Raw genomic sequence first — 24826 nt, forward strand, 5'->3', positions numbered from 1 at the left:
TTCATAAAGTAAAAGAATATAATCAGATGATAATAAAACAATAATAAAAAATAATTTAAAAAGGACATAATTTAGAAACAATAAAGAAGAATGAGACGTATGAAATGTACTTACGAGAGCCATACTACTCAAAAGGATCATCAAAATGACGGCAGTCTCAAAATACTTGTTCTCAATTAGTTGGAAGGTCTTCAGTCTCAAGTTGGCCCAACCCTGCCAAAATGGAGCGTCATCGTCACCAGCTAAGAACGGGAATTTCTTGTAACAATTTTCTGGACAACAGTCAGCCGGATAGTCGGATTCGATGGGATCTTCGTCTGCTTGGATAATTGCATCCCCTAGGACGCCATCTCCCTCTTCTCCCTCATCTCCAAGATCTTGGAAACATAAAATTTCGTTTTAAAAGGAACAATAATGATCATAATAATTATAACAATTAATGAAATATTGGCCAGATTGGTAAGTAACTATGTATTTATTTACAGAATTATTAATTAATAGACTGTGAATGTCTATGCATTTATGAAGAATTTAAAAACGTAAAACTGCACAGAATGCACATAATATGTGAAGATATATGAAAAATTCCAAATATATAATATAATATAATGAAATAAGTATTCTGTTTACTCAGTTGTGTTGGTAAAAATATGAATTTGCATAAACATCGAATTACTAATTATCTGTACTTAGTATATTTTTTTAGAACATTTCAATATCTTACCTTCTTCTTGTTCCAGGTCTTCTTTACTCGCATCCTTCTTTTCTTCCCCATCCAACGAGTCCATACTTCCCTTATGACTTTCGTCCTTGAACGCTCTATTCTTGTGGCTGCCATATGATTTATTACTGCACAAAGGGTACCAGAAAAAAAAGAAAGAAGAGACAAACACGTATGTAATCAACTCAATTTTCCACCGAAAGAATTATCTTCAACAGTAACTGACAATAACTAAAATCTAAAAATAAATTCACCTGATGGTATCGTCCTCGTTCTGATTAATATAATCGTTGTCCAGCCTGTAGTCACGATGGTTTATCGAATTTGCTATAACTTTGCTGTTGTTCATGCACAGTTTACCCTTCTTCAATTTATTCTTTAGGTCTCCTTTGAAAAAAGAAATATTGCCTCACATAATTATCAACAATATAGTAAATACTATTCACAATAAACTTAACTCTTTTTCATTGAAGGCTGAATCATTGTTATTACGATGATCGAACATTTTATTTTTCAGGGTAAAGCGAACAGAAAACAAAATAAAAAGCTTTTCGTTCTCAAAAGATGCGATTAGCCCTTCTTCTAATAAATTAGAAGATTTTTTATAAAAGATAGTATAATAATATATTCTATTCTGTATTTTCTATTCTATCGTATACATGTATATCATGTTGTAATTGCAGATGTTCTCCAACAGAAGTTATGCGATGACCTAATAGTTTGATAGAATATTAATAAGTAAATGTAACTTTCAATTATAAAATAATAAACATGAAATATCTGTATGAGTAAAAAATGATCCAGCCTTCACCATGCAGGGGTTTAACGCTTGAAACATTGAGTAGAATCGAAGAAAAATGCTCGATGACTCGATCGAGGAAATATTCGTTTTCCTCGATACGCTTACCATGGATGGTAAATTCCATTCCATCTCCGATAGCAACTTCGAGTTGGTTTATCTCCTTGGCACTCTTTTTATCTCTATACGCATCCAGCTCGCCATCTGCAAGATCTAGGTCCCCATCGCGATCAATTCCATCTGCACAGTCATATAAAATCTCTAACCCGCCCTTATCAGAATCATTTCGTCAAAAAATATTTATCTGTATCGGACAGAGTAACTAACGTGGTTTTCATCGAGTAACCGATTCGTAAACTATGAAATCGTCGATTTTCTATTGTTGATCCGAAAATATTTAAGAAGAAGAAGAAAAAAAAAATAGAAAAAATATTGTACTCTATTTTGAACTTTCTTTTCTTTTTTTTTTTTCTTAATAGAATTTTCGTTTCATCGTTTTTGTTCATGCAATATTCTTGTGTCTAGCCTCGTTACGACGCTGTACTAATTGTAAGATGCTATGATTAAACGTTGGTGTACAAGTGTGACTAATTTTAATACGCGATACATGATGGATTATATTGTAGTTTAATTGTTAGTATTTAATATTAGGTCAGAATCGAAGAAGGTATAATTGTATTTTTCTTTTCCTTTGTTGCAAAATATTAATAATAAGCAGAAGTAGTAAAACAGAAGAAAATACAATACTCTCTTGCTTGAAAACATAATGCAAAAATTTACGAGCAATTAATTTACGTAAATTGTAATAGAATTTTCATTCGTTACGTTCGTTGTTATATTATATGATTAGCGTTATATACAGGGTGTCGTAAAATAAAGTCACATAAAATGGTCATCGAATAGTAAAGTCGTACAGAGTTGACATCTTCCTTTCAATACTATTGAAGATATAATCCTCAATTTTGTAATATACATATAACATTTCAAATAATATTACCACACGTTATTAGTAATTTAACATTGTCATTTGACATTTTAGTAGAAAAATTTCTTTACATGTACCAGAGAAACAAGTTTGACAATAAAAGAAATGGCATTTTACAGGTAAAGCCACTTTTGAGAAAGGAAAATTGACATAATCTATAATTTGTCAATTTAAAAGCTATGTAACTGCTATTGGTTGATGAATTATTATGTAAAAGAGATCAAATCATATATAAAGTATAGCAATTAAACGATTCACATGTGTATTTATTAATCATCTTATTAATTATTGATTGTCATATAGAAATGGTAATTTTTATGATTCATACATTGTATGGTCTATGAACTCCTCTCTTTTTCTATATTTTTTGCCACCAATAAATATTTAGTGAAAATTATTTTGAGACACCCAGTATATAAATAAGATATAATCCGAGCCCATTTCTGCATCTCAATAATATTCATTGCATACTTGCGATTAATCTAGATTTTTTACCATACAATCTCTGAAAATCAGATCAATCCAAATGTATCGCGCGATGCTGCAAAATCTACACTCGATCTTATTCGATAATTTCGAAGCGATGATTGATTTTATCGGGAGACGAGACGTTTAATTTCTCCAACGTGAAAATAATAGGCAAAGCAACGTATAACTGCCAGGCTAATCAGCGAAGCAAAAATTAATCTATCCTATTCCTGTCCTCTTTATTCTCTCTCCCTTTCTCTCCCTTTCTCTCTCTCTCTCTCTCTCCATCTTTCTCTCTGTCATTTTTAATTCGTGGAAGAAACGTAGAAAAATAGCGAACCGATTGAAAACTCTGCATTAAAAAGATAAAGGAAAAGAAGAGGATCACCAGTCAACGTACTCTGTCGTTTGTCGCGAACAAATTAGAAAAAAAAAAGAAAAGATTGTAATAATCAAAAAGCACCGAGTCTAAAAGAGATCAATGAAATATCAAAAAGAAAAGGATTGATCTCGCTAACTATTTTCGCGCTGTTTTCCTTCCTTTCGTAATTTTCCATTTTAATGAAAGGACACTTCTTGTTGTCCGTTTCGTCGACTGGCAGCGAAATAAAAGAACTTAAAGAAATAAAATGGTTGTTCTTTTTTCGTTTAAAGTGAAAAGCAGAACTGAAAAACAGTGCCACGAACTACACAGCGCACACAGCAAGCGATCTGATTGGATATAAACCTTCTTTCCAACTGTTGGACGGTCCCTCACCTGGCGCCTGATCGGATATCTGATTGGTGAGTTTGGCTCGCATCATTTTAGCAAGATAAAGGACATTTCGCTTGATCCACTTAATAAATCGTGCTATTCGATCGATCGCCTCCGCGATCTTGTTCGTATCGTTGTCCGCGGTCGGCGCCGATAGATTCGACGAACCGAAGTTGCTCAGCAACAAAGCCAAGAAGAGATTCAGCACCTGTTCGTTTGCACATCAAACAATTTTCATTTCGTCTCGGGCTCGCGTGTTGTTTCTATCTTTAGATGATAAGGAGGACCATTGGTTTAGTTGGTATGATGTTTTAAGAAAGGAAGTAGCAGCTAAACTTTTAAGGTTTAATCTTTAGAGTGGATCGTGTTAAAATAGGAAGATCGAAGGGTCGTTTTTTGATAAAGGAAGTAGGATTCTATTTAGGGAATTCTAAATTAAATGTATTGGAAAATAATATTGAAAGATACTTTGATTTTGAAAATGAATGTGCTTTAGGGCGTTTATGTTAAATTTAAGAAATTGTACAAGAGCTTGATCTTGGTAAAGAATGTAGGATCCTTTTGCAGAGGATGTTGGTAATTGCGTTGGAAAATATGTACATGCTCTTTATGACAGAAGCGAGGAATTCTTTTGTTTGAGAATGGATATGTAACTTAATCTTTCAGAGATGAAATGTTCGATTCGAAACATCAAACAATTGGAAGAATCTAATCTTCTGATAAGGATGTGTTGAAAAGAGATAGAATTGAACTTCTAGAACATATTTTGAAAATGTATGTATGTTGAATTGAAAAAATTGAAAAAAGAAAAAAAGAGAATAAGGTGAAGAATATTGTAAGGAAGGCGAATAATGATTTAAAAGATCTAGTTTGCTAGGACACTATTATGAAGAGCTAATGACTTTTCTTAAAGATGAGATTTTAGATCTGCTTGAAAAAATACAGTGTCGTTGCCGATTCTTTGATAGTAAATTTCCTTCCCTCAGTCTTCAGTTTTTTCAGTTCAACATACTTTGTAAGATTAAGCCTGAAACTAGAAATTCGTGAGCAATTACAAATGTTACAAATTATCACTGAAAATAAGCTTCCATATAATTTATTAGACCTTGTTTAAGAACTAACAAGAAGAAAATAGAAGGATATTAGACAAACCTTGTGAAGAGTAACTTAATAATTGAAAGTAATTAAGTATCAGTTAATCGTAAGGCTCGTTAAATATACTTACAACCAGATTACCGATGACAACAGTAGCCAGAAAGAATGGTATGCAAGAGACGTCGCCCACAAGCATACAATCCCACATAGACTCGATCCACTCTCCACAGAGTACGCGAAACACGATCATGAACGAATGCATAAAGTCAGTGAAATTCCATCTCGGTAGATCTCCATCGGGGAACCGATCAACGTTGTCCGTATAGTTCTTTCCAAACAGTTGCATACCCATCACGGCGAAAATGAAGATGATGATACATAACACGAACGTCAGGTTACCCAGCGCGCCTACTGTTCTGCCCATGATGGAAATTAGCAGATTCAACGTAGGCCACGATTTTGCCAGTTTGAACACTCTTAACTGGAAACAGAATGATTATTTAATTTTGTTTTAATATAATTTGTTAAATGAAAGTAAAAAGAAAAATATAATAGATTCTTTATTGTTCTTATTATCCACATTATACAAAATATATTATTTGTCTTTTTCTTTGTCTATCTAAAAATAGATGCTTGGTATTTTCAGGATATTTTATATCGAAATTGGTTTACAAATAATACAAATACATGAAATAACTTACCAATCTGAAGGATCGCAATACGGAGAGACCTTGGACACCTTCTAATCCCAACTCCAGAAGCGAAAGAGCGACGATAATGAAGTCGAAAATATTCCATCCTTCTTGAAAGTAATATTTCGGACTCATTGCTATGAGTTTCAGCGTTGCCTCGATACCGAATGTTGCCGTGAAGAACTACAAATATAAAAAAGGATAACGTTATAAGTGGATAACGATATTATTCATCTAAAGGATGAAGAATAAAATAATCTCTTCAAAATTATAAAATATCCAAATAGGTACTTTATAAATGAATAAAAATTTTGTTACACAATATAGGATATATATTTAAAATCCATGTTACTTACGTAGTTTCCTGTCTTGAGCACTTTTTCCATATCCTTGTCCATATCGTGATGATCGAGCGCCATGAACAATGTATTGACGACGATACAAAGGGTGATGAACAACTCTACGAATGGATCGAACACCACAAGAGACACGTATTTTTGAAACTCAAGCCACAACCAGCAACAATCCCACACGCAGAAGATATCGATGCAACGTAGCACCGCGGCCAACAATTTGTCCTTAAACTTTGGCCCTTCTTCATCGTCGTCTGTCGGAAAGTAATAGGTCGAAACTGTAACGCGTGTTAGTAATTTTGTCTGGCACCACTCTTTTTGGGGAAAGAGGTTTTCTCGTTCTTTCTCAAGCTTGCATAGTTTTTTATTATACATTCCTTTTGTTTTCTTTATATATTCTTTTTAGCTCATTAGACCACAGATTATCAAATACGAGAAACAGGCAGGTGTGTTTATATATCATAGCAAAACAGAACGAAAAACGAAAAGAAAAGAAGAAAATTCAGAATACAGGAACACTACAGCAACACTACTGAAAGCAAAGAAAAATAGAAGAGAAAATAAAAATGGTGCGCATTCAAAGCGTTTTACGTGAATGTGCAGTGCAGGCAGCAAGAACACGCGCAGCCCAAAAGCTGTGTGCAAGAGTGTTGTAAACAGAAAAATCGAAGCGGCCAAGTGGGGAATAAGAGTGCTGCATGAGTTGCTATGCGGAAGAAAGGGATGAGAACAAGTTCAAATAAAATTCTTGGACGTTAAAAGTGCAATTAATCCTCAGTTGGTGGAACATAGTACTGGTAGAATGGAATAAATTGAATTTTAAGAAATTAGGATAAAAGAAACGTGCTATATACAATTTTCAAAAGACCTACTCAAATTCACAAACGTAATCTCCTCTTTAAAATAAGGATGATCGTTCGAAAATTCAATCTTCTCTTTAAAATATCTTTCCAAATATTAGATCTCCTTTTTTTGCGACAATTTTAATAAAAACCTCGTTCAACTATTGGTGGATAAAAATTATAAAAAACGTGAACACCATTAAGTATACACAGGAATAAAATCACAATTACAATAAACAATAATTACAAATAACAAGAATAAAAAGAACCTGGAGGAAAAAAATTGAAAAAGTGATAAAAACAATTGATCTGATTGGATTCTCTTAAATGTTGCTATATTAGCTTTTGCAACAACCTAAGGTCAATGTGCGATAATGCTGCTTGGTGTTCTCGCTAGTAATGTCACTTTAGAAGCGCTAATCGCATTTTCTAGAGCACTGAGTGTCGATGATACAGCGAATGATAGTAATCATCGCTCGATGAAGCTTTCTGATTCTACATTCTTCATTGTGCAACGCAGGTAAACGCGGTGGTGCCCTCGAAGCGAGTGCCTTCGCGAAAAAATACTATGGTAAAATTAAAGTTTCGCTGCAGTGTACGTCGGTGATCAGAAGAGGAGCTGAGGCGAGATCCAGGCACGAAGCGACCAGGACCGTGTAGCTGCAGCGAGGATGTTTTAATCTGTGTCGTATACATCAGGAAACAAACTCTGTTTCCCCAAAAGAAACTATCACAAACTGTTCTCATCTATATTCGTTTCTTTCATTTTTTCGTTTTTCTGTTTCATTTATCCATCCAAGTGTTCGAGGGCTTACGCACTGCAATTATTTCGATGAATTCATTTATTACGATTTAGAAGATTATTTGTATCGTGTATCTGTGAATTCTATCTTTTATATTTCATATATTCTTTATCTGTTTTCTTTTTCCTTTAAATTTTTCTAAGACAATAATAAAAATGGAACTTATTAGGATCAACGGGAATTATACCATGCACTGTAATACACATTGGTATTAATACAATAACCAATAATGAATAAAATAAAAATAATTCGTTGATTATTTCGATATAAGAGTATCTGGACGTAATTATAAATTGAAATTAAATAATAGAAAAAAAAGAGAGATACAGATAGATGTATATAACGTATATAACGTATGTAGGAGTCGGTCTACTATGTACAAGGCGCTCAGACAAAAATCTTCAGCACTGAATATCAATGGAGAAAAACTGTACAAGAGTCTTAACAACGGTGTACATCAAAATGACAGGATGCTCATCACACAAGAGATACACATCTGTGATAAAGGGTGATAGAAAACTGTAAGAAAAAAGAGTAATGTGAGCGAAGGAGCTGAAACTCGACATTACCTCCTTGCTCCGGTGTTCTGCTCTGTCGACCCGCGGCCTGCTCTATGATATCGTTCAGCACCATCACGTCTGCAAAAGAACGACGCATTATGTTTTCTCCAGAGAAAAGTTGTTTATCGAATATGCAAAATAATTATCGTTAAATTATTGCCTTTTTCTTAAATAAATTTACCTTTCATATCAACTACGGCATGTTGTTGTGAAGGCTCTATAAACGGATTGTCTTGTTGCTTTGCCTTGCCCATGGGATCTTCTAGATCACCCTCCTGAACATAAAATAAAATCTTTATTCCTTCATCAGAATTTTTCCGTAATATATAATCAAGTAGAAAATCTAGTCGACAAGTGTACCTAAGGATATTCAGCTTTAAGGAAAAAGAAGATGGATATTACTATACGAAGTTTGTAAAACACAGAGACAAATAAATATTAATACAACGATGAATGAACAAATAAAATAATAAGGAAGTGAAGATAGATGGCAAATGAACTAAAACTAAAAACTTCTAAATTATATTTACTAAATTAACGAAGCCTTATTCTGTAATTGGATAAAATATTCATTCTCTCTCATATGTATGTACAGCAACATAAAATAACATAGAAATAAAGAAAGCATTTTATTCGTGTATACTATCAAACACCATCACCTAAACACAGCTCATAGACAAAAACCCCTTAATCTACCCTGAAATAAACGTCTCCATCCTATTCCACCATTTCAAATTAGTACAAGCCCCCCAAAAATCGCCTACTCACGTAATGGTACTTCTGATTAGAATCCGTGAAATGGCCATTCACGGATGGTGGCCTGACAGATCTGATTCTCAGCTGGCTCTCCTTCGTCATCGGTTTCCCCGCGTTTGCTATTCCACCGATCAAATCACCATGGGACGTGTACGAAAGCCGTGATGCGTGCGACGTGTACGACGAGTGCCTGGATCCAAGATTCGCGTAGTAGACGGGCACGACGATCGTGCCATTCTCCTCCGACATTGGCGTGACCGCGTTAGAGTCGTCCGCGTATGGCAGGTGTTCCTGAGCGTCGAGGAACGTCGACAGGACCAACGGCTTCCGGTCGCCTCCTGGCGGTCCGACGAAACGGCCCCGGCCATTTCTGATCGTGAACTGATGGCTACCGCGGCTGCTTCGACGGAGATTGAACGGTGAGCCAGGCAGGCTAAGACTCGCCTGAAATTACAACAAAGCGGACCACCGCTTTTCTCTCTCACCGTTCTCGAGTTTCTCTCGAAAAGCGTGGACGTCAAGGGACACACGTTTAAGGGAGCAGGGCGGGTTCCTCCTCGTTCTTTTTCCCCGTAACATTAACCCTTTGCGGCCAGGCGTCGCCATAATTTGGGCATTTAAAATTTGTCTTCAAAGTCGGATGTCTTCGCAGTGGCCGCATTCAAAATTTCTCTTTGCACTTACTATTCGTAATTATGTAATTTCAAGGCTCATGGATCTGTCTTTGGGCTTAGAGACTACTTTTCAAGAAGAAGAAGATGAATATGTCTTCGATATCGGATAGATGTTGATTGTTATCAAAGATAAATATTTATTGTCTTGAGCTTTATTTGATAGTATCGCTAGAAAAATACGCCAACCGCAAAGGGTTAACCCTTTCGAACCTTGTGAACGCCTATATGCGTCGAACAGAGTCCATTCTCTAATACTTGCATCTGTGCATTCGAAATGGAAGAAATTCCATTGGTTTATAAAGCGTTTAATGCGAGTTTGAGAAATATTTTCGTTGGACAAATATATGCACTGTAATTTAAATCTTCTTTGCAATAATCGCAAAGTCGAATTGTTCTCTTTCATAACTTGATAGATTTACATATGTCGTAATTGATAGTTACATCGTTCGTTATACACTTTTGTTGCTGTACATATTATGTGGAAAATATTTAATAGTAGTTGTTGATTTTTGTATTTACTGCTCAAGTAATTCTACGCAATACGTATGCAGGATATCTTGAGAAAATCAGGTTTTCTTTTAATACTGCATACCACTATGTGAAAATCAGCTTACTTTTTCATTATTTTTCACAGTCTCCATAAAAATACCAAAATATTATTCAGGCTACGAAGACACTCTGAGACATTCTGTCGACGTTTAATGTGTGGTATAAAAAACAATCTGTACCGAAAGGGTTAAATCCATTCTCCTACGGGGACTCATCGACGAGTCTTCGGAGGATCTATGAAATGAAAATGGTCGCACGAAAGCCGGTAACCATTTTTTATCTGAGTCTTAATCCCTACAACGAACGTTGAAGTTATGATCACCATGTTGAGATTAGAGTGGAAGCTCAATGCCTTCATGGAGAGACAAATCCTATCTAGTAATTCTGACATTGCTGATTTTATTCTTGCGAGCTTAAAGGCTACGCGAAGCTCAACATAGTATTTCAGTGATGAGGTTCATGAATTGATGTGGTCGTTTCGATGGTTCTAAAGATTGAGACAGCTCGTTAGAGAAATTCGTAACAAAGAATGTTTGAGATTCTAAAGATCTTAACTCGAACCGTTCTGTGTAAGAATATATTAATTCTCCAGTTGCACTTTTCGAGTGAAATCAATCCTGGACCTGCTTAAGTCCTGCTCTTTTCATAAGATAAAAATTTGTGGTCATAAAATATGAGTTTGCAAAAATATTCACAATTTAATTAAAATATTTTTAACGAAGTTAACGATTAATAAGAGTATTCTATTTTATAAATAATTATCTAATTATAAAATAAGTATTCTACTTTGAATAAACCAATAACCACTGCATGTTCCTTTTTTAAAAATATCCTTTGAAAAATTTCCAACATTTTTAATTTTGTTCAGATCGACTTCACGGCAACGAATGCAAATAAAAAAGGAAATATATTTGTCACATAGAACATTGCACTAGTGGTCCATCGAATCTTCAAGCATTCTTGAATGACAGTAATAATGGTCCTCTAATGGCAAATTTGGCGATTTGACAAAAATCGTTTCGAACGCGCGAAACCTTCGACGATCGAATGGTGTATCGACATGAAGTTTCGGATCATGGATCCTGTACAACTATTTAGTACGTACGGTCGGCGGTGACAGACACGTCGTGACACACATACCTTCCGCAGGCTTTCCTGGTAGGCATAAGTAAACTGGCCATTAGCGGCGCGAGAGACCTTAAGAAAAAAACAAGAAAAGATATCTCCTACCAAACGGCTCGTAACGTTGTCTAATGTGTACACCAAGGAGGCACTCGATACGGATATATATGTTTATATAAATACTTGCAAAAGCGTTACATACACAGAGAAGTGATAGAGATAGAGAGATAAAAAGATAGAGCATGATGTTAACAACTGTCGTCGCAACATATCAGGGTAAAACGATGTTGATCAAATGTCGTCGTTGTTGAAACGGATGTAAGGGAGACACGAAGATCCGCGGTATCTACATAGTATAACTTGGCTATCATGGCTACTTTCGTGGTTTCATTTTATTAGTCCTTGCAGTTTGAGTTATTAGGGATTTCTGGGTCTAAAGTATGTTTCTTTGGAATGTGAATCTGATATTTTGATATAGAGTATTTCTTGGTACCAATATTATCATGCCAGTATCGATATTGCTATAAATATAATAAACTATTAATATTGGTACCATAATGCCACTAATAGTAGCATTAAATAAAATAAAACGGATTAGATTCAAGATTTTGATGAACAACGGATTCACTCTCCAAAAATACACACTTACTCTTGGAAATCTCTAACAATTTGTGTTCACGTATTTTGATATAGAATAAAATGGAAATCAAGTATCTTACTCAATATATAATAAAATGGAAATAAAGTCTCTTACTATACATACGATGGAAATCTTATCCATCTATCAACCTTCTTAACCATTTCTCCACCAGTAACATCTTTGATTACAGAAATGTTGAAAGCGTTAAAAGATGTTTATTGAAAACAGACCTCCATATTTTCTGTGTGATTTATCAATCACATTCCTATTTAAATCGAAAATTCGTATCTCCTTTCTCTACTACACACATGCGTTACCATGCAAGACGGCACAGAATGAAACGTTATTTTACGTCGACGAACGATGATATCCTATTTGTAATTAACACGCGTCCGCGAGAAACCACATCGGTGATGATGAAACCAAAACGAATGCAACGCTGTCAAAAATCATCAAACACCATTCGAAACCAAGACAGAATCAGTGAAGAAAATTCAACGCAACGAAAAGCAAGGATTTCAATAAGCGTCCTAACGATTTACCAAATTTGATCATTACTTAACAATCGATTACAGTAATGTACGACAAGCATGCTACAGAGCGATAGACTTTTATGAAGGGGCTCGACTCGTCGCTTTCGAACGCTAACTTAAGCCTAAGTAGGACGTTTCCTCGTCATAATTCATCAACCGTCCTTGTTTCTCAAGGCATTCTCCTTTCCACCTCCCTAAACAGCCATCAACCACACCATGATAAATCCACCATTCCTGCTCAGTTTACCATCATCGGTTGACGAACGCTCAACAAGATGAATCTACGCCAACCCTGTCCTTCAAACGGCTTGCAATGCACCATTGTACATACGTAAATTGATAGAACAGAGCTGTCCACGTGAGGATTCTTTCATCCTGCTCCATTTGTTACAAATTACTTCAATTGCAAATATGTTTTTTCCATTGTCTTTATGTAAATTTGTTACTCAATATATTTTAGAAGTTCGGAAGTTTAGAGCTTCCGAAACTTTTCGATATATGACATGATTAATATAATGTAATACTTGATACTTGAAAAAAAATATGTTCTTTGCACTCTCTATGCATAGTAGACTCGTCTTGTAAATTTTTCTACAGTGTAAGATTTACCCCTGAATGATACTAATTTTCTGATATTCCTATCATAGTAACTTCAGTTCCAACACAGATGGTTAAGGATTACATAATCTCCTGTGGACAGGCCTGTAGACCATAAGAACAATCATCAGAACGTAGTTCTGTAACAAGTGGAAGGAATCGAACAAAAACCGTGTACTTTCGTAAGTTTTACCGACGAGTCGAGTCGAGATCGAACAGCCTCGCGTGAATCGCTCTCGTAGAAGCGAGGTCAAGGGGGACAAGTTCGATAACAGGAGGCAAAAGATAGTACATTACGTCAAAGGAGGATAAATCGATGGTACGAAAGAGGGAGACATCGGCCAGTCAGACACTTACAGCGCTGACTTTTCGTGGTTTAGTGGTGGCTGTGTGATTGTTGATCTGTTTCACTCTATGCTCGCTGACTGACTCGATCGAACGTATGCTCATCCTCTCCTTGTTGTTATCGTCGTTCCCTTTTTCCTGACCAACGAACAGTTCATAGCTATGACATGAGAAGTCTGACGGTGATTTGACGATCTGATCGGCGGCGGCCACCGCCGCAACGGCTGCCGCCTCCCGAGCCGCCGCCTGCGCCGCCAGCTTATTCTCTTTCGCTAGAGCTGCCTCCTCGGCTTCCTGTTGCAATGCAAATACGTAAAATTTGTAGTTTCATCGATTTTTGTAAATAGATTTATTAATCAAATTTCAGAAATTGTTTTGATAAATGAACTTACAAGAGTGAATCATTTATTTTTTGAGAACCGTATATTGATCGAGTACTTATATCAGAAAATAAAGTCGATAACTCATGAGTGTTCTTGTTAAATACTTATTATATCCCATTTTTATCTCAAAAATAAATTATTCACTTATAAAGTCATAGTTTTCTCAGGGATACGTACTCTTATGGCTTCCTCCTCGGCAGCTTCTTCTTCTTCAGCTTTCTTTTGCAACTCGTCATAAGACATTGCGACAATAGCGAGGATTAAGTTAACCAGATAAAAGGAGCCGAGGAAAATGATCACGATAAAGAACAACATATGCCATGGACCGGCCGATCTAAGCACCAGTTGATACAGATTTTCCCAATAATCTTGCGTCATCAAACGAAAAGCGGAGAGTAGAGCCCAGCCAAAGGTGTCGAAACTCGTGTAACCATAATTCGGATTTTCACCGTATCCTTGTAAACACGTGTAGCCAGGAAGGCACTGCCTACATTCAACAAATTATATTCATTAAATATAGTAACGTACAATAAACGATGTACAATATGATGTAGGAATTAGAAAAATAATGGTTAAATTACCCTGCTCCAGATGAATTTCCACACAAAGGCATGTTTTTCGCCTCGTCCACGTACCAATTAGCTAAATGAAATAACAAACAAGATTGATTAGCGTTCATGAACTTCACCATATGTAGAATTATTTAGGACTTTAGTTTTTATTTGGACAAAATTTCAGACAGAACACTTCATTCGAACGGCTCTGAATTGCTGGAGAAAAACTCTTTGGAGAATTATTCATGCTTCCATGGAGCCCATTAGTAAAGAAAAGTTTCACAAAACAGTGAAAACTTGCGAATATTATGCATACAGAGTAAAGAGTAATTGTCAAGAATTTTTTTCATTTAAAAATTATTTTGAAATTATTATTTCAGTGTTTTAATATTATCCTCGATAGCGTAGATATAATAAACTACCCAATGGTCGCTAATTAAAGAAAAACTCCGAAAATTTCTTCCATTGAAACACCTACCGATCTCTAACTTTTGAATCTTGTAATATATCGAACAGTGCACGCAATCTACATGAAATGAATTACGTACTTTCATTGCTAACGAATCGCTCCCAGTTTTCATCGGTGAGATTGCCCCAGGAGCCGTCCTCGGGAAAGTTCTTTATACACTTTTGCGTGAGCACCCCCATGTAAATCTGGAGGCCCATCAGCGCAAAGACGGAGAGAGAGAACATCGTCAGGATTATCACATCGCGCAGGTTCTTCACGGATTCTATCACAGCGCCGACAATGGTTTTCAGACCTGGCGAGCGAAACAAAAAAAAAAGGGAACCAGATGGATTTGTCAGTAAATAAGCGACACTTTCGACGACGACGACGTTCAAGTGGCGGGCGTGGACGTAAACTTTCTTACGCATGTGTTCTTTTTCTTTTCTCTTTTTCTTTTTTTTCATCTTAATAAAGAATACACCGCTTTTCGTTTCAGCGTGTGGAAAGAGAGAAAAAGAGAGATGATGAACTGACTGAAAAAAACAGATGGAAGGAGCTTCTTTTTTTCTCTATTTTATTAAAAGGAGAAACATCGATGGAGGGAGACGAAGGATGAAGGACGAGATAGGTGGCTGGCAAAAAATCATAACGGACTTCATTTTTTTTTTTTTTTTTGTTTTCAGTGATCAACATTGGAAAAAGTTCGGACTTTAGACGAACGTTCAATTTGGTAAAAATGATCACTGAACCGAGTAGTCGAGTAAAAGATGGAGGGGGCTGGCGAGCAAAAGAATGTGGCACACGAAATGGTATTATATGAAGGTACAGGGCAGCATTTTGATAAAGGATAGATTTTGAAATAGAGAGATTTGATATTATTAACAAAGAATAGGCGTTGTCGGTGATGATGCGAGAGAATGTGTGTGTAAACAGCGAGCCGCGGCAAAAGTGTGTCTATAAAAATGAAATAGTCTCTAATAATCTGCGACTACACCCAATTGATCTATTTCTCTAAGCATACCTGGTACAATAGCGACAGTCTTCAAGGCTCGGAGGACTCGAAATGTCCTGAGAGCGGCAAGGTTGCCTAGATCTATGCCCATCGTCACATAACTGCAATACACCCGAACATCACACACATTACAGTGATACAAACAAAAAAACAAAACGGTTTTATAGAAAAAAAAACAGAGATAGAGAAAGAGAGAGAGAGAGAGAGAGAGAGAGAGAAAGAGAGAAAGAATCGAAGAGAATAAGTAAAAAAGTTAAATATAATACTCAAACGATTACTCGCTACCAGATTTTTCTATTGCCTACCAAAAAACGTCTGCTTTGAAAACTGCTTGTATAATAATAATAATAATAATAATAAAAATAAAGGTATATATATATATATATAAAATATATACGTTAATATATATTTTATATATATTTTACAGGTAGCTATTACTGCATGCACTCGATGTTGCTCGATATGCCACGGTATCACGGGAATGTAATTGCAAATCACGTTCTTCTCCTCCTCTTTTTTTACTGTCGTTACTTTTCTCTTTTGTTCTCTTGTTACAGTGATGGTAATAGTAATAATAATAATAATAATAATAACAACAACGATGATAATAATAATAATAATAGTAGTAGTAGTAGTAGTAGTAGTAGTAGTAATAGTAGTAGTAATAGTAGTAGTAATAGTAGTAGTAGTAGTAGTAATAATGACAGGATTAAATTCTAGTTTAATTAATGTGAATGGAGCATGAGAGTGATATCGTTCTCGTGATGCCGAGTCGCAAACGGATACTCGTTAATATTGTAAGATACACGTAATTTGTCCATCTATCAACAATTACGTAATATATATGTATATGTTATATAATACGATGTATATATATGTATATATACACACACACATATATATAATAATAATAATAATAATAGTAATAATAATGTACTAAATCTACGACAATTAATAATAAATGGATTCGATCGAATCGACGTTTATATATATATATATAGTATAGATATAATTACGCTATTCTAATCAACAATTACGATGATAATAAATAAATAAATAAATTAATCAATAAATACTCTGATTGTGGTAACTAGACATGATAATAATAATAATAATAATAATAATAATAATAATAATAATAATAATAATAATAATAATAATAATGGTAATGATGATAATGTAATAATAAAAAATCTCTAATCCCTATCTAAGTAAACTAATTCATGTATATTACCATTATCTATTATATGTATATTCGATGTAATTGTGTAACAATACGTGTCAATACATAATATTGTATAATATATGTATATATCATGTATATGTAGATATATACATATAATATATTTTGTATGTAATATATTGTATATAAGTACGTGTGTGTAAGTGTGATAAAAGAGAGTTTGAAGAGTTAAGATTCATCTCGCTACACAAATCTGTTTCTTCTTTCTTTCTTTTTTTTTTTTTTTTTTTTTTCTTTTTTTTTTTTTTTTTTTTGTTTCAAATAGACAGCGTTACCCAAGGTATCTAGCAAGTAAATATCATGTATTTTATACACATATATGTATTGTATAGATAAATAAGATCTACGTTTAATAACCTGAACACATTCTAATCTTGTATACTAATTTGCGTTCTCGTGGGTAAACGTTTCACTGCACCAACTCTGGTCGTACTGGCGTCGACGACGTGATTCATTCAAAATCGGTCCTGTCGACGCGGTACGGCTAAGATCATCGTCATCGTGTTATACGAATCTACCCGTGGAACTAAGGGACACAGGAAAAAAACACAAAGTGTCTCTCAGGCTGTTCGAAAGAAAGCCTGCTACAAAACATTTCTACGTAGCAATATTTTTATTATTTTTATTATTATTCTCACGGCATAGCTTCGGTAATCGACAGAAAATATTGTTAATAGTCAATAGGTGTGAAAATATTTAGAATACGAAAAATATTTGCAATATAGCGATTAACGTAAAATATTTAAAATATTCTTCATAATTACAGGACGATAGAAGACCGAAGAAATAATGAAAAATCTATGACTAAATCATTTATGGAAATTAGCAAGAGATAACGTTAACAACGTTAGGTAGATTCGTGAATGATTCACCGGGAAAAGCGTGAATTACACTTCGCTGTCTCCATATCGTTAAGCTTCTTTTGTTTTTTTAAATAATTCGATTCTAAACGTAGATTGCTTAGAATGGATTTATTCATCGGCGAAGAAAATCAGATTTGTCTCGTAACTTCCGCCGTGAACTTTTTGGAGGATCAATCGAAGAACTCACGCTTTCACGAGACCCAACAGATCTTACCACCGGACGACATATCGATTTCACGACTTTTCTCTTCTTCGATTCGAATAACGCGTCGATCATTACAATCTGTGCTCAATGTTTTATCCTCTTTTTCATTACGTCACATATTCTGCTTTCGTTAAGCCTACGTACGATTATCCTATATTCGTACTTCTTTATCGTTCTTCTCTTTTTTTCTACTTCTTATTCCTTTTTGTCTGATTGAAAAGATGGAATATATTTAAATCGGAAAAAGTAAATTATTATACAAGTATAGAAATACTTTCCTTTCTTTCGATTGTCGTTGTTTCAATTACTTGCAAAATATTAATCTCTCAAGGTAAATTAAAATTTGTACAAGTCTCGTGATATTCTCTTTCGTCACACGCTGCTGTACTCTACCGTTTTTTATGGTATTCTCTCTTTTCCTTCGTTTTTCTTTACATCATTTCTCTGGCTGTATGGTCCTCTCGGTTTTCGTTTGCTGGTTCGTCTCTTTTCGTTTGTTTTCCCATTTTTCGTTCCTTTCGTTTTCTTTTTTCTTTTTTTTTAGTTAAAAAATAAGTTTTTAACTACTCACGCTAAAGCTATAACTACGAAGTCGAGCCAATTCCATGCATCTCTAAGATAGGTAAAAGGCTGCAGAATGAAACCCCTCGCCATCACCTTAACGGCGGACTCAAATGTGTAGATGCCCGTAAATATCACTCTGAAAACAACAAACACACCACTCAGCTTTTAAATGCGATTTTCTTTTCCTTTGGCGCGCGCGCCCACACACACACGAGTCTTTGCTAAACTAAGCGATAGCATCCGATCGCTATCTATCGGCGTTTAATCGATTACAGATCGCCGTAGACAAGTCAGCTATCGTCGAACACGACCCGAGCGAACAATTTCTTTCTTCGATCCAACGGACGGAACGTTCACACGAAGCAGATGTTTCGATACGGTTTCTCTATTTCTTTTATTTCCTCTTTTCTACTTTGTACTTGGATCACGGATATTTATACAAATGGTATAGTTTCGTGATTAAATAGAGATTTATTTTTATTCATTGCGAGAAGAATTATTTTTCTGTTAATCACAAAAGAATTTCGTTATAGAGTCACAGTTTTCTTAAAAAGTACGCGTTTCTGTTATGAAGACACAACGTACTAACATTTGGGGACAATTTTATAGAAAATATGTTAATTAATAATTGCACAAACATCCGCAGTCTAATTGCATTGCAGTTTTATTGGTCGCACAGGTCGCGCACGTCTCTAAGCTACTTCTAGAGAGACTAGAACAAAACTTACCAACGGTTATACATATTTATCACAGTGTCTACTCATATATTTAGAGCTATAACACGTAGAACATTGCTTGAAATATCTAGGTAGACTTTGAGCAACGTGTACTCGCCGTAAGCTTTCGATGACTCGTAGTTAAAATTTGATTAAACGAATATCTTATTTATCGAGTCAAAAAAAAGGGAAAGAAAAGAAGAAAAAATTTTAGGAATAAAGAGTTGTAAAAAAAAAAAAAAATGCTTGAGAAGGAGCAAAATAGAATTGTGCGAGATTTAAATCGACTCATCTCCGGCTTAGGCTCGTAAGCACGCTAAGCTACTTTGATTCACAATCACTGCAGAGCAAGCGTAAATATATAATTGTCTGACAAAGTTAACAAAAATGTAAGTAAAAGATTGATTGTAATTTCCGACACTTCCGACACTTGCGTCATTTAATCACTTTACACGAGTTTCATCTCGAGGATAATTGTGAAATTATTTAAACAGTTTTAGTGTTTAAAGATTTGAAGTTAGAATAAGATTGTTAAAATAAAATACAGAACTTCTGTTCCTACAACTTTTACTGATTCGCTTCCATCCATTCAAGAATCATACAAAATCGAAGACTTGGAATATTCAAATCAGCGCACGAATGTCGATCTTTTTTAATAAATAACATAGCTTCAAGATGCGATACTCCGAAATAGCAGAGCTCAGTGACCGGTCAGTTAATCGGTAATTAACAAAGGGAATTTCAATTTCCACGAAGAGATCAGTTTTTAATTCTTGCTACTAGAAAAAGGTACACACTAATCACCACGGATAAGCAACCTTTAATCTTGGAAGATTACAAAGAAAAATTTGAAACTTCCGATTCTTGAAGCTTGCCAGGTAAAGTTTGAAACCTTCAACTTCTGAAACATACGATAAAGTTTCGAAACTGACAGCCTTTTAAGTTTGCAAAGAGGAAGCTGAAAACCTTAGATTCCTTAAATTCGCGAAGAAAAATATGAAACGCTCGATTTATGAAATTCACATAGAAAAATTTGCAACTTTCAAAGTCGAATACGATAAACAATAATTTTTGGCGCTCGCAAAGGAAAGACAAAGTAGAGACTTTCACAAAGACCGACACTCGTGCACATGTTGCAGCCGTTACGCGCGTAAAATAAAAGACAAAAAGGGAGAACGTAGGCAAAATGTAAATTATGTTCTCGCCATTGTTTCGCTAGATCGAGGGCGAGAAAAACGAACGATACTCACTCCGTAGACTCGATGGTGGGCGTAGTGGGCATGATCATGAGTATGCAGTTAACCAATATTGTAGTGATAATGAAGAGGGAGAACAGTGGGTGAACCAATATGTAAATGGCCACACGTCGTATTGGGTTGAACGGGTCGAGGATCCACATCGCATCTGTCGCTGAGAACCTGAATATGTCCTTTCCCTTGCTGATGACGACGAAGGTCTGGTCGGAAAGATAACAAAACAAAGGATATTACAATAGGAAAATAGCAAAACTAATAGTCCCATTAGCGATCGCTACACAGTGCATACAACGATAAAAATTGTTTTCATTAGCCTACGCAAGGAGTTGCTGTTTTTAGTTAAAACCTCTTATCTAGCGTTGTTTCTTATTTTTAAAATGCGTTGAAATATTTGAGATCCTTCGCGTTCTTGTCTTTCAAGTAGAGTTACATTGTACAGATTATTGCGAAATAACGAATAAATATTCTAAATTGTACGAAGAAGGATAAAAGTAGCAGGAAGAACTTTCTTGTATGTTGGTAAAATTCGAATTTTTCAAACGAGATATTAAAACCTCTGTTGAACAATTACATTGTAATTCGCGTTTAATAGGTAGCAATTAATATGACATTCTTTAGGGAGTAATACAAGATTATGATTCAATCGGGAGTGATCATGATAGATACTTTAAACAGCACATTAAATCGCAAAATGGATCCTTGATTTTGTGAAAAATTTCCTTCTTCAAACACAAATTTCTTCCTGTTCTAAATATAATTTTAACAAACAATATTCCGCATAAGAAACACTCAACTTTAACATTAGAGAAGAAACACGTAATTATTACAAAACGGTCCAGAACGTTCTTACAAAATAACTAAAACCTTCCATGCAATACATAGAAGATAATATCCGATAAGGATATCTCTGGTTCGTAAAATTGATACGATCCTATCTTTTCCGGTTTCGTAATAAAATATCGATACCCTTTGGTTATGATAGAAGCTATCGATATCCTCGAGAGGTGTGGAGGCCAACTCGGGTGGAAATTCGTTGTGCAGTCGGACCGGAATCGGTGCTCCTTGCTCGAGCATCTGATCCGGCTGAGGACCCTCGTCCTCGTCCTCGTCGTCATACCGAACCTGCGAACGAAACACATTTAAACACCACTGTCTCTCTCATATGACTCGTCTTGCTTGTCGTCTTGCATCGAATCATCATTGCCATAATCTTTTCTTTCGTATAGACGTGCTAGAAATTATATACAGATAAAAGAAAATAAATAATTACACTCCCGCTACGTATTATTATTTGCGCGAGGATATAGATTTATATTGAAAAAAAAAGAGAAAAAAATGATATTAACGAGATATCATCGAGGGTGATTAATGAAATAAATATTTCCAAGATATACGTATATATAGAGAGAGTTTAACTGTACGAAATGTACAACTTGATATAGTGTTTATGTATATTTATGCAAAAATGAGAAACAGAGAATTGTCTTGTGATTATTTATTTATCTGTTGGAAATATTCATTTTGTATATATACTTGTCCGCTATGTGTGCACCGGTGTTATTCATAACCCGCTTCTAGATCAGCTCTACGCGTTCCTAATCGTTCCACGGCTTATTATGCATCGCAAAAGAACGTCCCGAGCTTCGTTTGGCAGGCGTTTCTGAATCAAAGTTACCGCCGTTTCTTAGATGCTGATCCGAGGATGAAACCAACTCCGTGAAATCCGTCGCATGTTGCACCTTCTATTACCTTATTAACGTCATTGATTATTGGCAGAGGCAATTTTTAATACGTTCGAATATTAGAATAGAACAATCTGTTCGATATGAATCAGAAAATACCTTTACATAGAAATGAAATAATTAAAATGTGGCTATGATTTTATAATCACGATAATACAATTTAGGGGAATCAAGAGAATTCAAAACTATCACGATTACTTAATTTCTGTCCTAATCGTTGTCTTAATTGTTTTATATAAATCTCTACGCCGTATAGGTAAGATAGGAACGTTTTACGAAACAAAATAATTCGTACAATATAGAACATAAATTGGCCAATTAATTCACTAAATAAAATCTTAATCGAAAGGAGATAATTTTGATTAAAAATTCCAATCTGCCCGATAAGGTTGACATTATCCGTCGTTAACTCGAAGTGTCAAACGCTTTATATTCAGTGTCATCGGTCTCCAACGTATTAAATATTCTCTGCGGTATTAATTAAATAGTCGTCACGTGCTTCTCAAAGTTCGATAATGTTACTCGAACGTACACGTACCAATTTCCGGCTGAAATTTTAAACAGCCACCGCGCAGCTTACCAAGTTTGCTCTGTGATGCTCCAAGTTATACAAAAAATATCGCTTTCAATTTAAAATATGAAATAATTATCAGGAAGTACGTGACAAGTTTCATTATGGTACACGTTCAAAAGTATAAAATATTCATGGTACTCGCCACGAATATTACGGAGATGGTTTTCGTTTTTGCACGTACTACGTGTATTTTACCGATAGTGCGACGCTGCCCCACATTTCTCCCCCCTCTTCTTCTCCTTTCTTTCTTTTTTTTTTCTCTCTCCTACTTTGGAAGCATCGGGAACATCTATTCCGCGTCTAGTCTGAAAAGCAGCTATGGCAACTAGTCGTATAGAAGGCGGCTATATGTACATGTTATATACATATACGTGTGTACAGTACGAAATTGGTGCTAAAAGCGGGTCGTGAACATACGAACCTGAGTAAGGTCCACGTGATCTGCTCGTTTCCGCTCTCTCTCCGCGAATTTTCTGCCGAGCGATTATTAGAAATTCGAAGTATGCCCACCTGCCTTTAACGTTGGTTCTTTTCTTTTCTCGTTTCATTAACACTAGAACCCCGGGAATTTCATAGATACTCGTTGAACGCCACTTTGATCGTGTACGATTTTCTTCGTTTTATACCTCTTCCTTTCTTTCTCTTTTATTTTCGACATTAATAAATTAATAAATACTTCTTAATTACTCTATGGAAGAATTATCAATCGTGTTAATTAAAATACATGGACAGAATGAAATAAAATGAAGATTTTAAGAGAACATGAACATTCTCTTCGATTTATGTTCCACCATACTTGGTAGAAATTTAAATTCACGTACGATCAATTTTTGATTAAAATAAAGTACAGATATACAACTGGGTAACTTTGTTTGTCGAGTATTGAAAATTTTATATATTTAAAAATATATAAAAGATCATCAGAGAGTTCTATGAATGAGGATACTAAAATAACGAAGAAGAAGACATCAAAATGACAGCGTTCAGGGTTTTAGTGTTAACTACCAGCGCGTGAAAGCTTCGGCTGGCGATAATAATTAGCACCACGAAGAGAAAATGTGAAAAATGTATATTCACCACCAGTGTAATCCTTTTTCTACGTATCGATGTTTCGATACTGAACGGTGTTCCGCGAAGACATTTTAATCTTTAAACGTATCGATCAAACGAAACATTTATACAAAGCCAAAGAATAAAAATTCTTTCGGTGTCAGCGGTCTGCTGAAAATTTTGTGCCGCGGCTTTTGTAAAAATCGATTGAAAATTAATTAGATCGTGACCTAATCTAGCTGGATTATCTGGAAAGCATTTTATAAAAATTCCAATAGATAATAGTATCCTCTGAAGCTATTATAGATGCACATACACGAACCTACTACTAATAACCAACTATATACTAAGGTCGTTAAATATATATGTATAAAGATCTACCTAAATCTAATTTACACAAGCGAGAAGTGTCTGTTGATGAATATTCAAGCTGAACTTCACGGCCAGAGCAGAACACACGGTGCAGCAAAACACGTTCCTCATTGATCTTTTCTTTTTTCCTTTCTTTTTTTCTTTCTACTGTTTTCTTTCCTCTTGCTTCTTGTTGTTCGAGAAGTTGAATAGAAACATGGCGAGTTGCTTTGAGAATACCCATTAAGGACCACGTGATAAAATAACGTGTAACAAGTAATCTACACGTTGTTTTATCAAGATATTAGAGATTCTTTGGAGAAACATATATTGGACAAATTAGATACACAATGGAATTGTTCATTATTTAAAGAAACAATAATTTATTATAGTGTTTTAAGTTAAAATTTCCATGATTTAGCGAAATACTGATTTATCGTGGCACTATAAATTGAAGTAGTTCTATAAAGATTCGTCGAACTTCATGAAATTGTATAATCTACGTAAATCTAAGTAGGTATAGAATAAGCAACGATATCCTTGGAATTCCTTTTCATAACCACAATGTTAAAGAACA

The 24826-nt window shown here is 35.1% G+C and overlaps 1 protein-coding gene across 35 annotated transcripts in view; it reads right to left on the reverse strand.

Moving 5' to 3' along the window:
* LOC100642930 (sodium channel protein para) overlaps positions 1–24826 on the reverse strand; it is a 68050-nt gene that overhangs the window by 17947 nt on the left and 25277 nt on the right. For 4 of the 35 annotated variants that reach the window (XM_048408570.1, XM_048408577.1, XM_048408568.1 and 1 more), the window contains 19 exons: positions 21499–21654; positions 20527–20732; positions 18568–18696; positions 15695–15786; positions 14774–14986; positions 14253–14313; positions 13849–14158; positions 13301–13582; positions 8841–9272; positions 8254–8347; positions 8082–8150; positions 5871–6145; positions 5524–5697; positions 4953–5303; positions 3701–3935; positions 1629–1733; positions 976–1108; positions 725–849; positions 115–377 (listed from right to left, as the gene is read on the reverse strand). In XM_048408570.1, coding sequence (XP_048264527.1) covers positions 115–377; positions 725–849; positions 976–1108; positions 1629–1733; positions 3701–3935; positions 4953–5303; positions 5524–5697; positions 5871–6145; positions 8082–8150; positions 8254–8347; positions 8841–9272; positions 13301–13582; positions 13849–14158; positions 14253–14313; positions 14774–14986; positions 15695–15786; positions 18568–18696; positions 20527–20732; positions 21499–21654 — 3705 coding nt within the window. Of the gene's footprint in view, positions 1–114; positions 378–724; positions 850–975; positions 1109–1628; positions 1761–3700; positions 3936–4952; positions 5304–5523; positions 5698–5870; positions 6146–8081; positions 8151–8253; positions 8348–8840; positions 9273–11191; positions 11249–13300; positions 13583–13848; positions 14159–14252; positions 14314–14773; positions 14987–15694; positions 15787–18567; positions 18697–20526; positions 20733–21498; positions 21655–24826 lie in introns of those variants that run through there. The other 31 variants (XM_048408548.1, XM_048408561.1, XM_048408547.1 and 28 more) reach the window with 20 other exon arrangements.

This window comes from Bombus terrestris, chromosome 9 (assembly GCF_910591885.1).
Source record: "Bombus terrestris chromosome 9, iyBomTerr1.2, whole genome shotgun sequence".
In the NCBI taxonomy this organism is placed as follows: Eukaryota; Metazoa; Arthropoda; class Insecta; order Hymenoptera; family Apidae; genus Bombus; species Bombus terrestris.